This window comes from Mugil cephalus, chromosome 2 (genome assembly GCF_022458985.1).
Source record: "Mugil cephalus isolate CIBA_MC_2020 chromosome 2, CIBA_Mcephalus_1.1, whole genome shotgun sequence".
NCBI classification, from domain to species: Eukaryota; Metazoa; Chordata; class Actinopteri; order Mugiliformes; family Mugilidae; genus Mugil; species Mugil cephalus.
Window position 1 is genome coordinate 2,222,421 of NC_061771.1, and position 13,518 is coordinate 2,235,938.

Below are 13,518 nucleotides of genomic sequence, written 5' to 3' on the forward strand. Positions count from 1 at the left end.
TCCATAAAGAGCACTAAAAATTCCGTACAGTAAGACCACAGCAAAACCCACAGATCCCAATTTTCTACTGTCTACTTATTTGTGATTCAGTAAACACGCAGACAAAAAATGTCATTTGTTTCCAATAGTAAATTTGAAATAATGCATAATTCTGACTGATTAAATCCTCATTTACAACATTCATAAAAGCTGCTGACTGAAGGCCATAATCATATATAATATGATATATATATATATATATTTATTGGTTGAATGGGAAAAATATAGCATATCAAATATAAAAATAATATACCATCAGGAACAACTCAGGCAGAAAATGTAGTGTTACAGTAGAAGCGTACTCTTTACACCAATTCAGTACAATGAAATACATTGCATGTCAGTTCATTTTGACATCTTGACATTTATTCCCAATCACTGCTTCCCACAAGGCTGTCATATTTACAGTCATATTTATTCACACTTCTCACTCACACAAACTCACACATTTCTGTCAGCATGTATCCACAAATATACACACATTTATTTTAGAAAATGTAGAAAACTTGCATATAAAAACATCTTGAACCCTACTAGAGTTGTGTTGACAGAAGAAGTGCTCAGTTTGGCAGAGTAAACAGAGCGTGCTGTAAATGTGGCCACATGAATTGAAGGGTAGAAAGGAAACACAAACAAACCTTGTGAATTTATTTCATTCTGTACCACTAGTTATCTGTTAATTTAGAGTGACGGAGAAGAGACTGCACTTTTAACCGGAAGCTCTCTGCCATTGTGAAACAGAAAAGAGATTTCTCAAGCTTTTTTTTTTTTTTTTTTTAAAAAGTTTTTTTAGGATGGGGATTTGTATGACTGTTTGGAGCTACGTCATGTTTAATTCAAAGCCGCAGCCATCTAATTACTGAGTAGAGGCTCTTGAAAACACAGATCTTGGGTTGAGAAGTCATTTTTATCAACTGTGTGATTATAGTGATTACTTCTGCTTTGTTAAATATGCTACTTGAGTCCTTGAGTGGGACGATTGGAGGACAGATAAACAGAAGCTGCAGTTAAACAATGGCACCTTCAATCCCTCTTGACATTTCAAGAAGAAAACCAAACCTGGAGCTGTGTGGTTTAGTTGCACATTCTCTAACCTTTATGTTGTTCATTAGCTGGAAAAAAAAATACTGGAATGAAAGAAAGTCAAGAAAAAAATTAAAAATCTGATTTGTTATCAATAATCAAATATATGAGAAATAGAACTGGAAAAATAATAACATGCTTTTTGGGATTGAGACATAATGAGGATAAAGGCATTAAAATAAAATCAATAGATGCTACTCGAATGCACCTTAAAACCTATTTATACACTGACCTTAGTAATTTAGAAATCATTTGGCATAAACACACAGTATGTCTGCATCATTCTTAGAAATGGAAGTCAAACTTTCTCATATGCCAGGTTTAAAATTCTTGTGTTATAGAGTGTCAATGTTTTGTTTTGAAGAACTGTAACTTGTAACCTTGGCATAAACTTGAGAGAAAGTAAATTCAGTATTGAACTACAAAGAAGAATGACACAATGAGTTACATATTGGTAATCTGCATAGAAGAGTTTGCTTCAATGATAACGTCTGTTTAAACGTTTTAATTGTAATAGTTTTGGGCCACAGAAGGGCATTACATTAAACGGAGCTGTACTTTACGTTTATCCTGTTGGTACAAATCTTAAACAAAATATAGCATTTGCAGTAAATCATACTCAATTCTAATGGTGGGTTTGTCTTCATAACAGACATATTGTGGGCTTATGATATGCTGCTTTAGAAATCAGAATACAAAAGGATGCCGCACTCATGATGACTCTGACAGTTGTTTTGATACCAATAAACCTCCATATTGTACAAACATCTTGTTCTAGTCAGTAATTTGGGTTGTCACAATAATGTGACACTCTAAACACATTCAAATGAACAAAAAGACTAGAAATGAAGATATCCTCATTGCAGAAAGCATATTTAAAGTAAAGCTAGTATTCATTGTTACACGGGCAATGGAAGCACATATTTTTCAGATACTGAATAACAGTGTTGGTTTTTACATTTTATGTGGTCAAATGTGAATTAACGTTTCAAGCACTGACAAGAGACCAGAACTAAATTAAACATCCGTGTTTAGTATCTGAGTGCTTAGATAGTTTTTATAGCAGTTTAATATTAGTTCAATTACATGTAGAACCATTACATTAACTAATTCCAAATTGTAGATGTTCAATCACCACCTAGCATATTTCAGGATCAGTACTGGTACTTCTGAGTGACACGTTGTAATGGACTGTCATTCAGTTATATTCACAATACTTACGCATTAGCAGCAGTGTTATATACTTGGGAGGGTCCCCTTGTGTGTAAAGTGCAAATGAATCATTCACACTGTGCAAACATGAATGTAGGGCATGAATGGAATTGATTGAGTGGCTAGAGGCATCTAAGGAATGGGAAACTAGTACACTGCCTTTTGTTATGTAATTTGACCTTGAATGTGCTCAACTCCCACTAGAGCACTTCTAAGTGGAGGGTGCATTTTATTCATGTAATCGACCAACCGCCTGAGTATGAATGCACGTTGCTCTTTGAAGGAGTAGAAGAGTTAAAAATAATAATAATAACACCGATTACATACACAAACAAAAAAATCATATGTGCATGGCATCACTCAATGAACAAATACACCATGTGTCAAAATATTGTAAGCTGTGAAAGGTAAAGTGCACACTAAATCCTTCATTATGCCGGATTCACAAATCAGCAGCTTACTCAGCAGAAAATGCCTGGATTTGATCAACAAACAAGGAGTAAAGGGAAACACCAAAAATAGATATTTTGCTGTTATGTATGCAGTTACTGTGTCACAATTAATGGAAATGTGTTAAAAAGGCAACGATTCATCATTGTGGGTTTAATAATTATAGATATATAATAAATATATATCATATAAATAGATCATTTAACTAGGAGTTTGTTTTTACTTTTTAACCATGAAACAATGAAAAACAAAGGAGGGAATTATTACTGACAATTTAAAATGTGGGCTGTTATGGACTGACAATGACACTAACTGTTGTTGCACACAGCACAAGTCCTTCATCAGTGACGTGCAGTTAGGCATCACAGAGAGTCACAGAAATGTGCACAACTAATATATATAACTGTGTACAAAATTGTATTGATGCTGATTATTCACCGATTCAGGGCATGGCTTGTGCTGCGAGAAGATGAACTAATGCTCACTTCTCTGCAGAAAACTCTGCGTGCTGGTGGCTAGTTTGTGTGAGCTTGATTTATTGTAAACACAGTAAATGCACAGATAAATAGACATACATCAATGTATATTGCAACTCTCTTTAAAGCAAAAGGTTATTCTATGAATAATGAATTAAAATTCTCCACGTTTCCTTTACACAGACATAACGCTTTTGTGTTAATTTTGGTGCTTTGTGGAGTTCTTTCTGTCAATGTTAGACTGCAATGCTGTCAGTTCTGCTACAGTAAAACTTGATTGCATAAAAAACAAAAAAATAAATGAGTAAATGTCACGTTCTGGCAATAATTTCTCATAATCAAAGAACAACCAGTGATTTTTAAGAGCAGCTGCAGTGGGGGCACATCCTCTAAAACTAGGCTTTTTCAGCCAACCACAGAATCTATAGAACAGCTTGAGATGTGTATTTTGAGTTGAGAGGAAAAAAAGTGCTTTTCTGTGGTCACCACCTTCACGTAGTCCACACATAATTCCTCAAGTTTGGAAACCATTCAGAAACTTTAGATGATTGGTTACACCAGTGTCATAGTAAAATCAAGCTAGTATCTTATTATTGCATTAACAGACATATGTGGGCTTTCCAGAGATTAGGCTGAGCTATGATATGATTCATATGACCCAAACTGCAGTATGGGAACAAATCAATGCTTTACAAAAACAGAGCATTGTTTTCAAAGCCACTTGTTAAATTACACACAAAACAAGGGAGTAAAGATGTTAATCAAAAACTGGAGGCTCAGAGCACCACAGTTAATCAAGTGGACACAGTACATTCGTATTAATAGGTGACCACAATCAGTGTGTCTTAATTGTAAGCAACAACCATAAGAGTTCCAAATGGAGCGAATTCCAACACTCACTCCTGCAGTTTGTATGTGTGTGTGTGTATTTGTGTGCTTCCAGTGTGAAACAGACATTAAAGTCATTGGTCTAAACTGCATATTAGTTACTCAGGCACTTGTTTTAAGTCATATAAAAACAGAATAGAGATGGACTCGCATCATGTTATTCTGCTCTTTATCCCTCAGCATGGATCCTTCACTTGCTCCATATCTCTCAGTTCCCTGGTGAAAACCTCTCAAATGAATCAGTGAGTCAGTGAATTTTCTGGGGACAAAAGGTTGTGCTGTGAATGGAGCTATATTGCTTTGATCTTGGAGATTGGATGGCATTCATTTTACAGCAGGTAAAGGTGTGTGGATGTGTTACATGTCCCTGCGTCAGAAGCTAGACTCGGGGACCGTTCTTTTACGTCCCAGTGAGGTTGTGCTGTAACGAGTCCTCTGTAGGGTGCCATAAGATGGTTTGTCTGTTGTCAGGCTGCGCGATGCTGTCGCAGACATCCCATTGCGATGCAAAGATGCTGTCCTACGCATGCTGTGTTCTGCTTTGGTGGGGATGTTGGAGGAGCTGTGGGAGCGTTTGATGTCAGCCGTGGTTCGTCCCACCTTCCCGTTTGCCAGTTGATCAACCAGATGGCCTGAAACATTAGACTTGCCTCCTTCCCCTCCAGTCCTGCCTCCCGCCGCTCCATTAGACAGGGACAGCCTTGGCAAGGTTCTTTTGCCTCCTTCCTCCTCTCCTCCTACTCTACCATACTCACCCTCCTTGGACTTTTTTGGGTCTTTATCCTTCTTCAGAAAGTTACCTTTGAAGAAAGAGCGCAGTCCGTCATGGCTCTTAGGCACTTCTTTCTTGGTCTTAGAGTTTCCTTCAAATGTGCTGTGGTGTTCTCTGTCAACCCTGTCCCCCTTTTGTCTTCTCAGAGTCCCATCATGAAGACTGGGTGTACTGTAGCTGGGCTGAACTCCAGTGCTGGAACTCTGTTTTGCCTCAGTATCCTGGGAAGATTTGGAGGAGCTCTGCTTCTTGGCGTCCTTCTTCCTGGTAAGGGTGTTATTGCTAGAACTACTTGTGATATGCCCTGTGCTCTCGTCTCTTGTCTGGCTCCCTTTGTTGCGTCTCAGACTGGCTGTCTTATCTGATGGACGCCTCTGGCCCTCCGGGACTTTTGGAAACAGTGGTTCCTCTCCTGTTTTGCTTACACAGCTCATATTCCCAACACTGGATGATCGAGTGTTAGTTGTAGTGCGAGCCTCAGCAACTTCCTTTTTGCTGCGTGGTTCGTTCATCAGTGTTACTATAGAATCCTTTGTGCACCGTGGTCGGCGGCCAGATTCCAGGTACTGTACTAGCTCCACAGGGGCTGAATCTTGGACTGGAGTAGGCACTGGATCAGTTTTTCGTCTGTCCTTGGAACCAAAGGACCAACGTATGGGAAGGACTTTGCTCAGGGTCTCCTTGGTCTTGCTGGGGGCTCTCATGCTCTGGCTGCGCCCCTGAAGACCCCTGACAAATGGTCTGCTCTCAAAGCCTCCTGGCAATCATGTAGAGAGGGAAATGATTCTGTTTTTAGATTTGAATTCAAGACCTTGAAATACATTGACATTAAGCAACTGAAACGATTACGGGAAAACTTTAGGGTGGTCTCTTACCTCTCTCCCCGTTAAAACCATTATCAAGGAAGACCGGAGACTCTGGTGAGTCAGGTATGGAAGACGGGCAGGTTGTGGAGGAACGAGACACCACACTGCCTCTTTTACTGTCCCCTGTTAGTCTGATTAGCCAGTGGTCTGACATTGATGAACTGGTTGAGCCTATGAGAAGGAGACATAAGAGGAATCAAAGGAGGAATAATAACCATAAGAGAGTATTTATTTATTTATTTAGCGCAGTGCTTTGTGAGCACATAATACTGATAGTATCCAGAATCATTGGCACTAGTCAGACCCCTGTTGTTTTAACATGTCGGTTAAAGAGCCAACTGTAATTTTCTATTCAGCTTAGGAAACCAGTGCACCAGAAAAGATATGGAAGTGATGAAAGGAAACAAAACAACACAGTTCAAAGTGCACACAGAAAGCACAGAATATATGTGCCAGCTGACCTTTGCTGAATTCTTGGCAATATGTTTACTGTCCACATGCAAATGGAATTCACATGCTGCCTTTACTGACTGTAGTTCTTTGATGTAGGTTTGGTGTGATCATACCATAAGGGGCCCACAGTACCCATAATGCAACTCCAACACAAGAGTTTTAGCAAAAATTACTCATTCTCCCCACAATGCAGTTGTACATTCCAACACCTGTAATTTGCATTGCACCGGTGAGTAACTAAGCAGCTTGTGTATACAGAATTTAATATGCAAGCTGGAACCTTTTCTAATTTAAGGATTATTATTAGTCATGTGTTTAAGTGTTTAAAGTGAGATACAAATTAGTTGGAACTGATCCATATTTTTCTGAGTAACCTAAAATGTGGTATTATACCTACAAGGTACTTGTTTCTTTTGCGACTAGTAACCACAGCTGTCCAACACATATAGTGAAGTAAAAAGTCCAACATTTGTCATTGAAATGCAGTGATTTCTTACATATATGTAACTCACTGAGGCAGATTAATTCAAACTCAACAGACAAGAAGAAGTAAGTAAATCATCACTGATGCAGTCATGGAAACATTACCATAGCTACTACAACTACATGTGGGGGCAGAAATAAAGTATTTTTTTTTTAAATAAATAAAAAATAAAAAATGCAGTAATGAAAATAAAAAATAATAGATTTCTCCCCAGAGTCAGCTTTCATTGCATAGCACATTAGATTACAATGTGGTCTACCTTTCACTAGCCAATTACTGCCTTTGAATGAACTATTGTTACTACTGTTTCACGTGTGTTCTTTTATTTCACTCACAGTCTCTTTTTCCATTCAAGCAGTTACAGTAAAACTATTGTTAAATAAAAGTGATATGAAAAGAAGAAAACCATTCACAATGAAAATATTACAGCAAAGTGGTTGCATTTTGAATTTTTATGTTTTCATCAAAAAGGCTCCCCAGCATGCTCTCTTTCATTTCATTTCATTTATTTCATGTTGTTGTGCATATAATAAAGTGCTCCTGAGAAGAAAAATATCCCGAAGAAAAATGCAAGAGCACTACTTCGTCCTTGTCAGTATAATTAGGTCTCATATCAAGGTGCTGATTCTTCTACTCCACTAAACAGTTTCAAGACCTGAAACCCCTAGAGCAGGCATGTCAAACATACGGCCCGCGGGCCGGACCCGGCCCGTTGGGTCATTTAATCCGGCCCGGCATAAATTTCTGAGTATGTCAAAAAAAGAAGCGAGTCTCTAGCTAATTTCTACTAAAAGTTGTGATTTTTTAAAATAAATACAAACCAAATGCTCCCTCCGGCCGCTAGAGGGCAGTAAATGTGTAAAAGCGCTCACGTCAAGCATGCGGCACTGACACGAGTTAGTCACAGGAAATAAACATTCGCAACGTGATGTGTCCAAGTAAAAATAAACCGGCAATCTTGCTTCACCATTCACCACTACTAAACAAGTTATCGGTCAACACACCCTTCCCAAAATGGCACTGTCAAAAAAAAGAAGAGTGGACACGGAGTGCAGAGTTTTCCAGGAGAAATGGACGAGAAGTATTTATTCACAGAACTGAATGCAAAACCAGTGTGCTTGGTATGTAATCAGCAAGTTGCAGTGTTCAAAGAGTTTAATATTCGGCGCCACTCATCATAAAGACAAGTATGTCATATTAAAGACAATTAATATTGTGCAGTATATTCTCAGCTTCAGTAGGCCCAGCCTAGTAGTTTGATCTGATGTAGTCTAATCTTATTGCCCATGCACTGCTATAACTTTTTTATTTTATTTATTTTATTTTATTTTGTATTTCTTTTTTTATTTATTTCAGAGCAGTATGACAATTAAGGCGAAAATATTTTTTTTATAGCTCCCACTTGAGTTTGTTTAGTGTGGTGAGTTGGTTCAGGTGTAAAACTGCATTCACTCAACTGTTAAAATAAACCAGTTGTTAACACATTCACGGCCAAACATGAAAAAATAATTTTTTTCCCATTGGTTTTGAATAAATGTGTTGTGCTTAGAAAAGATCCCTTGTCATCCGTGATTATAATATGTAGGGTAGGCTACAAATGTAGGCTGAATGATAAAGCATAGTACTGAAAAACAAAGCTAAATATTTGGAGTTGACATTCTTTTACTGATCCAGCCCACCTGAGAACAGAACGTCTGGATCCAGCCCCAGAGCCAAACTGAGTTTGACATGCCTGCCCTAGAGCATAGGTCTTCCACAGGGGGTCTACGATACAATGTTGGATACAATGTTTTTAAATATGCCCTGGTTGTATCCTCAGATTTTGTCATTGACATCTTTCTAGCTTCAATATGGAATGGTGAGATTTAAAGTAAACTCTTTGGTTGATTAGACATTTTTTATGTGTTTTTTAATATTCCCCCACAATGTTCCTTCAAGATACACGTTAATATGAATCCAACATATTTGGAGTATTTGGAAAGGCACAAATTACATGTTTGTTTTTTTTTTACACATACTTATTTCGAACAAATAGTTATAAAATTATTTGTATATGAGGACAAGACAAACATCCTATCAAAAAGCTGCCTTTCCTCATGTGACCAAGCTGAATATTTATGCACCAGCCCAGACTGAGTGACGTTCAGGAAGGTGAAAAATCTTGACTTCATAACAGAGGAGGCTCTGACTGGACGAAATAGAACTTGACTGCATCACTAGTTTTGTCAAATAAACCTTTCGTTACATCGTCAGGTTCTCTCATGTTAGCATTCATCTCTTAGCACCAAATCATCACAGTCATGTTCTGGTCCTTCAAATCAGCCTAAATCACTTATTAGCTGCATTTAATGCAAAACATCAACCAATACTACACATACATCCATAATTTTTATAATGGTTAATTAAATTAGAAGTGTAATTCTGCAAAAACACCTTAATGGATTTTTACACTTATTTTGAATTTTATATGATACAAATACCTCACATGTTTGAAATAGAAAAAAAAAATATATATATATATATTTGAACCTGTGCATTATTTGAATAGCTTAATATTGAATGCAAAATGATAATGATAATAATAATAATAATGTATATTTTTAAATAGCACTAGGCCGAGTTAGGTACGGGATCCCTACTTAATCTCTCCATCACTTTGGGAGTTCTTGGCCTGAAAAACGTTGAAGACACGTGCCCTAGAGTATGCTCTACAGCAATCATCGCAGGTTTTCAGGAAGAAACCTTGAATGGAACCCAACCCATGCGGAGGGGCCCATCAGCTGGAGGCCAGCCAGGTACAGACAGAAAAGAGAGAGGCGAGCAGAAGAGAGCGGTAAGAGAAACAAGATAATCCATAGGAAGACGATGGAGAGAGCTAATAAAATTCTATCAGTCGTAGCACACAGGGGCCGGATAGCTGAAGGCTCTTCTTTCCATTCTAGTTTTTGAACTCAAGGAACCACATGTTAGGCTTGGAGATAAAATAGGGCTTGGCATAGGATCTTATCACACTGCTCCAAATTTGGAAGTTTCATGTAAAAAGGATGGAATGGACCATATAGCAGTTGATTAGGCTACAATTAATTGCAAACCAATGGATGACATCATTGCTCCCTACTACACTAATCTGGCATACGATCACCTGTCTAATATTGTGCAGGTCTCCCTTTTGTCCCACTTTTTGGGTCCTATAGTTTTAGGGGAGGGCCCTCTGTGGATCACCTCACAGATACTTCTCAGTTTGGGATCTAGTGAATGTAGAGGCCAGGTCAACACCTTGTATTATTCTTTATATTTTTTGAGTTGATCCACAACTATATGCAATATGTATACTGAACACATGCAACTGGAATTCTGAATAATGTCTTTACTGCTGGTAGTTCTTTGATGTTGGTTTGGTGTGATCATACCATACCAGTCAAAAATTTGGATACACTTTCTCATAGAACTGAATTGAATGAATGAGAAGATGTATCTAAATGTTTGACTGGGAGTGTAAATGAATTCCTCCCAAGCCTAAAATTACACTCACTTACCAAACCCTTAAACGAACCAGTGAACCAAGTAGACTGACTAGTATACTGTATATGATTTGACAAAAAAGTGACCAAAGGGGTGCCTGTGCTTTTACCATGGTATGTTATGTGTAAATAATAGACATGCACAGACCACAAAGACGCAAAAGAAGGTTTCATTGTTGTTGAAAGAGCAGCTCTAATGGTGGTAGTAATTCTCTATCCTTATTAACCTTTTACTGCTCTGTGGTGTTCTCTCTTCTTCCAGCCAGCCTTTATATTACACTTATTCAATTACACTGATTTATATTATTTAATTATTCTTATTTATACAATCTAGTTTGATAGCTAATGGATATCATACCTCTGATGGAGCTGTTGGCAGACCATGGAGGAATGGTGTTGCGTCGCTGGTAGAAAAGGATGTAAGCTCCTCTGGTACATACTTCCTCCTCTGGAACCAGGTCTACACTACTGTCGTCGTAGCTGTACCACTGACCATCCACTGAATTCCTACAGTAAGCTGGATTGAAAAGTGACAATTACAGACAAGGGACATCCAAATTAGTGTAACTTAGAAATAATTAGAAAAGCTTTAAATCAAATCAAGTAGCTCCACCTCTGGTCACAAAGAAATACTTAGAGGAGCAACATTTGGAATTGGACTGCATTTTTTTGTAAAGCCATACTAACACATGGAGGTGTTCTCCAGTTTCTAATAATGCAGCTGCTAGTTCATTTACAAATTGTGCTCACTGCACAAAATGAATATATGACAATGTTAAATTATGTATGACAAAAGTATAAAGGTTATTGCACACAAAAGTAACAGTTTTTCTAAGTCAGATCCTTGGTCTATTTTGCAAAACACATAAAAAAATATGAAAAAAACTTCAATGTCCTTTAGCTTTAACTGTAAAAAGCACATGGTACAAACAGTGTATATACATATATCATAAATACCACACACAATTATGCACAGTTTGCATATTTATCTCTGTTTTTTTTTTGTTTTTTTTTTTATTTCAGCTAAATTAAGCAGCTAAACTACCATATGGGCAAGGCTCCATCTTCCATCTCAAAATGCCAACATCTATAAGCCGGCTGGTACGTAATTAACCAGGCGTATGGCAGTGTGGTGTTATGCCCCGTCTAGAAGGTCTAGGACACTACTTGATTAGGCCCCCATCTTCCCCAGGTTCAATATAAAGGTGCAATATACAAGAAAATGATTTATTTCCAAAAATTAAACCAATTAAAAGTAAGTGAATGATAGGTTCAGGGTGGACCAAGGCCAAAATAACAAACAAAACAATCCTAAAAACCTGAGGATTATTGACTGCTTGATAATTACTTTCACATAATACAAATAAGGTAATTTGCTGCTCGCAATTACTTATTATTTGCCTATGGAGATACATTTGAATTTACTGAGATTAAGCCAGAGAAGACTCAAACTGTGTCTGGGGGGATGCATCCAAAATTGTTATTCAAGCTTAAAACTCCAGGTAGAAAAAAAAAGAACAGAAAATGGATGTACAGACTTAAGCTAAAGTCCTCCAGAACAAATCAGATAATCATAATGCTCCAGGTAAAATTATTCTCTGACATATCAGAAAATTGGATAAATCCTCAGAAAACAGTCAGTGGTAAAATGTAGTGACTATAAATTCAGCTATGAGAGAATGAAGCAAACAATTGCTCAGTATAGTATTTAGTATTTTTACTGCCTTAATATTATGCTGTGCAGTCCCTTACCGGTATAATGTCCTCCATGCATTCCTCCATGATGGTTACACACAGCATAGAGGTCATACAGAGAGTCATGGGGCAAGAGCATGTCAGCAGACTGGTGGTGTTGTCCTGAGGGCTGCTTTCGGGATGGTGTGGACGGTCCCAGGTTCAGGTTCCTCATACTCTGAGTTCTCTTCACTACATGGGGGGCCATGTCCAGAGCAGTAAGGGGGAAGCGCACCAGGGTTGACAGCTTGTTCCTTCGCTCGCCCACCTGTTTAAACATTTCTTATTTATATATACAGTACATATACAGTTGCTTAAGAAAGGTTGTGTTGGCCAAGAACCTAAGTTATCAGCGACTTAAACAGATCCTCAAACGTCGTTTGCAGAGATCATAGAACCAACAGGAAGGATAAACCTCTCAGCAGCACTTCACCAATTTGACGTCTCTTTCAGAAGATGGGAATTCTCAGATGCTTCCTGTTCTGTCAGAGTATGAGATTGACAGACTCTGCGAGAGATAATGTGACTTCTTCACATCTTCAGAACCACCCAAATCCATACCTGGTACAGACTTAGCCAAGAAGACTTGAACCTTCTGCCAAATACTGCCTCTCTACGCATTCCTGAATTTAGGGTTTGATTATTTGTTTGTTTTCCTAAAAACTTGTTTGCACGTCATGGGTTATTTAGGGTAGAGGTATTGGCTCTGAAGTGACCAGAATTCTTTAGGAGTAGAATGTGAGTTAAGGAGAACAAGAGAAGTTTTCTGCATATTGTGAAAAAAGCCCGGCCTTTGGCACAGAGTTTGACAGAGTGATTTATTGAATTCTAATAAAGACTGAGAAAAGCCACAGTGGTCACACTGGAATGGAATAGAATGTGCAGAAAAGTGATGTGATGAGGTGATGGCAGGGGTTTAACTCATGGGGACTTGAGCAGGTTGAAGGCACGATAGGATGCCACCTGTTTGTGAGAGCACAATCAGTGGGGAGACATGGGTGCCAATCAAACGCTGGCGGAAGGTGGAGGAATATAAAAACTTATCCTTTGCTGCAAAAATGGACTTTGGGATGTTTAAATTCATCTCTCTGGGGATCAGACAGTCAAAAACTGTGTGGCATTAGGAGCGGTGCCTGCCAGATAAAGCTGGATACTTCTATGCATTGTGCCAGCTGTCAAATAGAAAAATGTTGAAAGTCCTTTTCTGGATTTGGCCAAGGTGATTTGAAAAAGCACAAACTCCCAATAGCGCAAACAGTTGTTAGACCTTTTTAAAAGGGGATATGGCTCAAACAAAGATAGGATAATTATCTTGGGTATATATAAAGGGCTTATATAAAAACACAATCGACCCTATATTTTAAAACAAAACGCGAAATGGAGGAAAGAATAGATATAAGAGAGGAAGAGTGGACAACAGTATGGACATATCAGTGGAAATGTATGTATATGTTAAGGTTCTCTATATGCTTTTTTCTGTATTGAATATTTCTGTTCTACAAAAAAATGTACATTCAAACAGAAACATAAAAACTAATAA

The 13,518-nt window shown here is 38.0% G+C and overlaps 1 protein-coding gene across 1 annotated transcript in view; it reads right to left on the reverse strand.

Moving 5' to 3' along the window:
- Positions 1-209: 209 nt before the first annotated feature.
- usp43a (ubiquitin specific peptidase 43a) overlaps positions 210-13,518 on the reverse strand; it is a 91,016-nt gene continuing 77,707 nt past the window's right edge. The window contains exons 13-16 of the mRNA XM_047578917.1: positions 11,997-12,246; positions 10,603-10,761; positions 5,796-5,957; positions 210-5,677 (exon numbers count right to left, since the gene is read on the reverse strand). Coding sequence (XP_047434873.1) covers positions 4,521-5,677; positions 5,796-5,957; positions 10,603-10,761; positions 11,997-12,246 — 1,728 coding nt within the window. The 3' untranslated portion in view covers positions 210-4,520. The remainder of the gene's footprint in view (positions 5,678-5,795; positions 5,958-10,602; positions 10,762-11,996; positions 12,247-13,518) is intronic.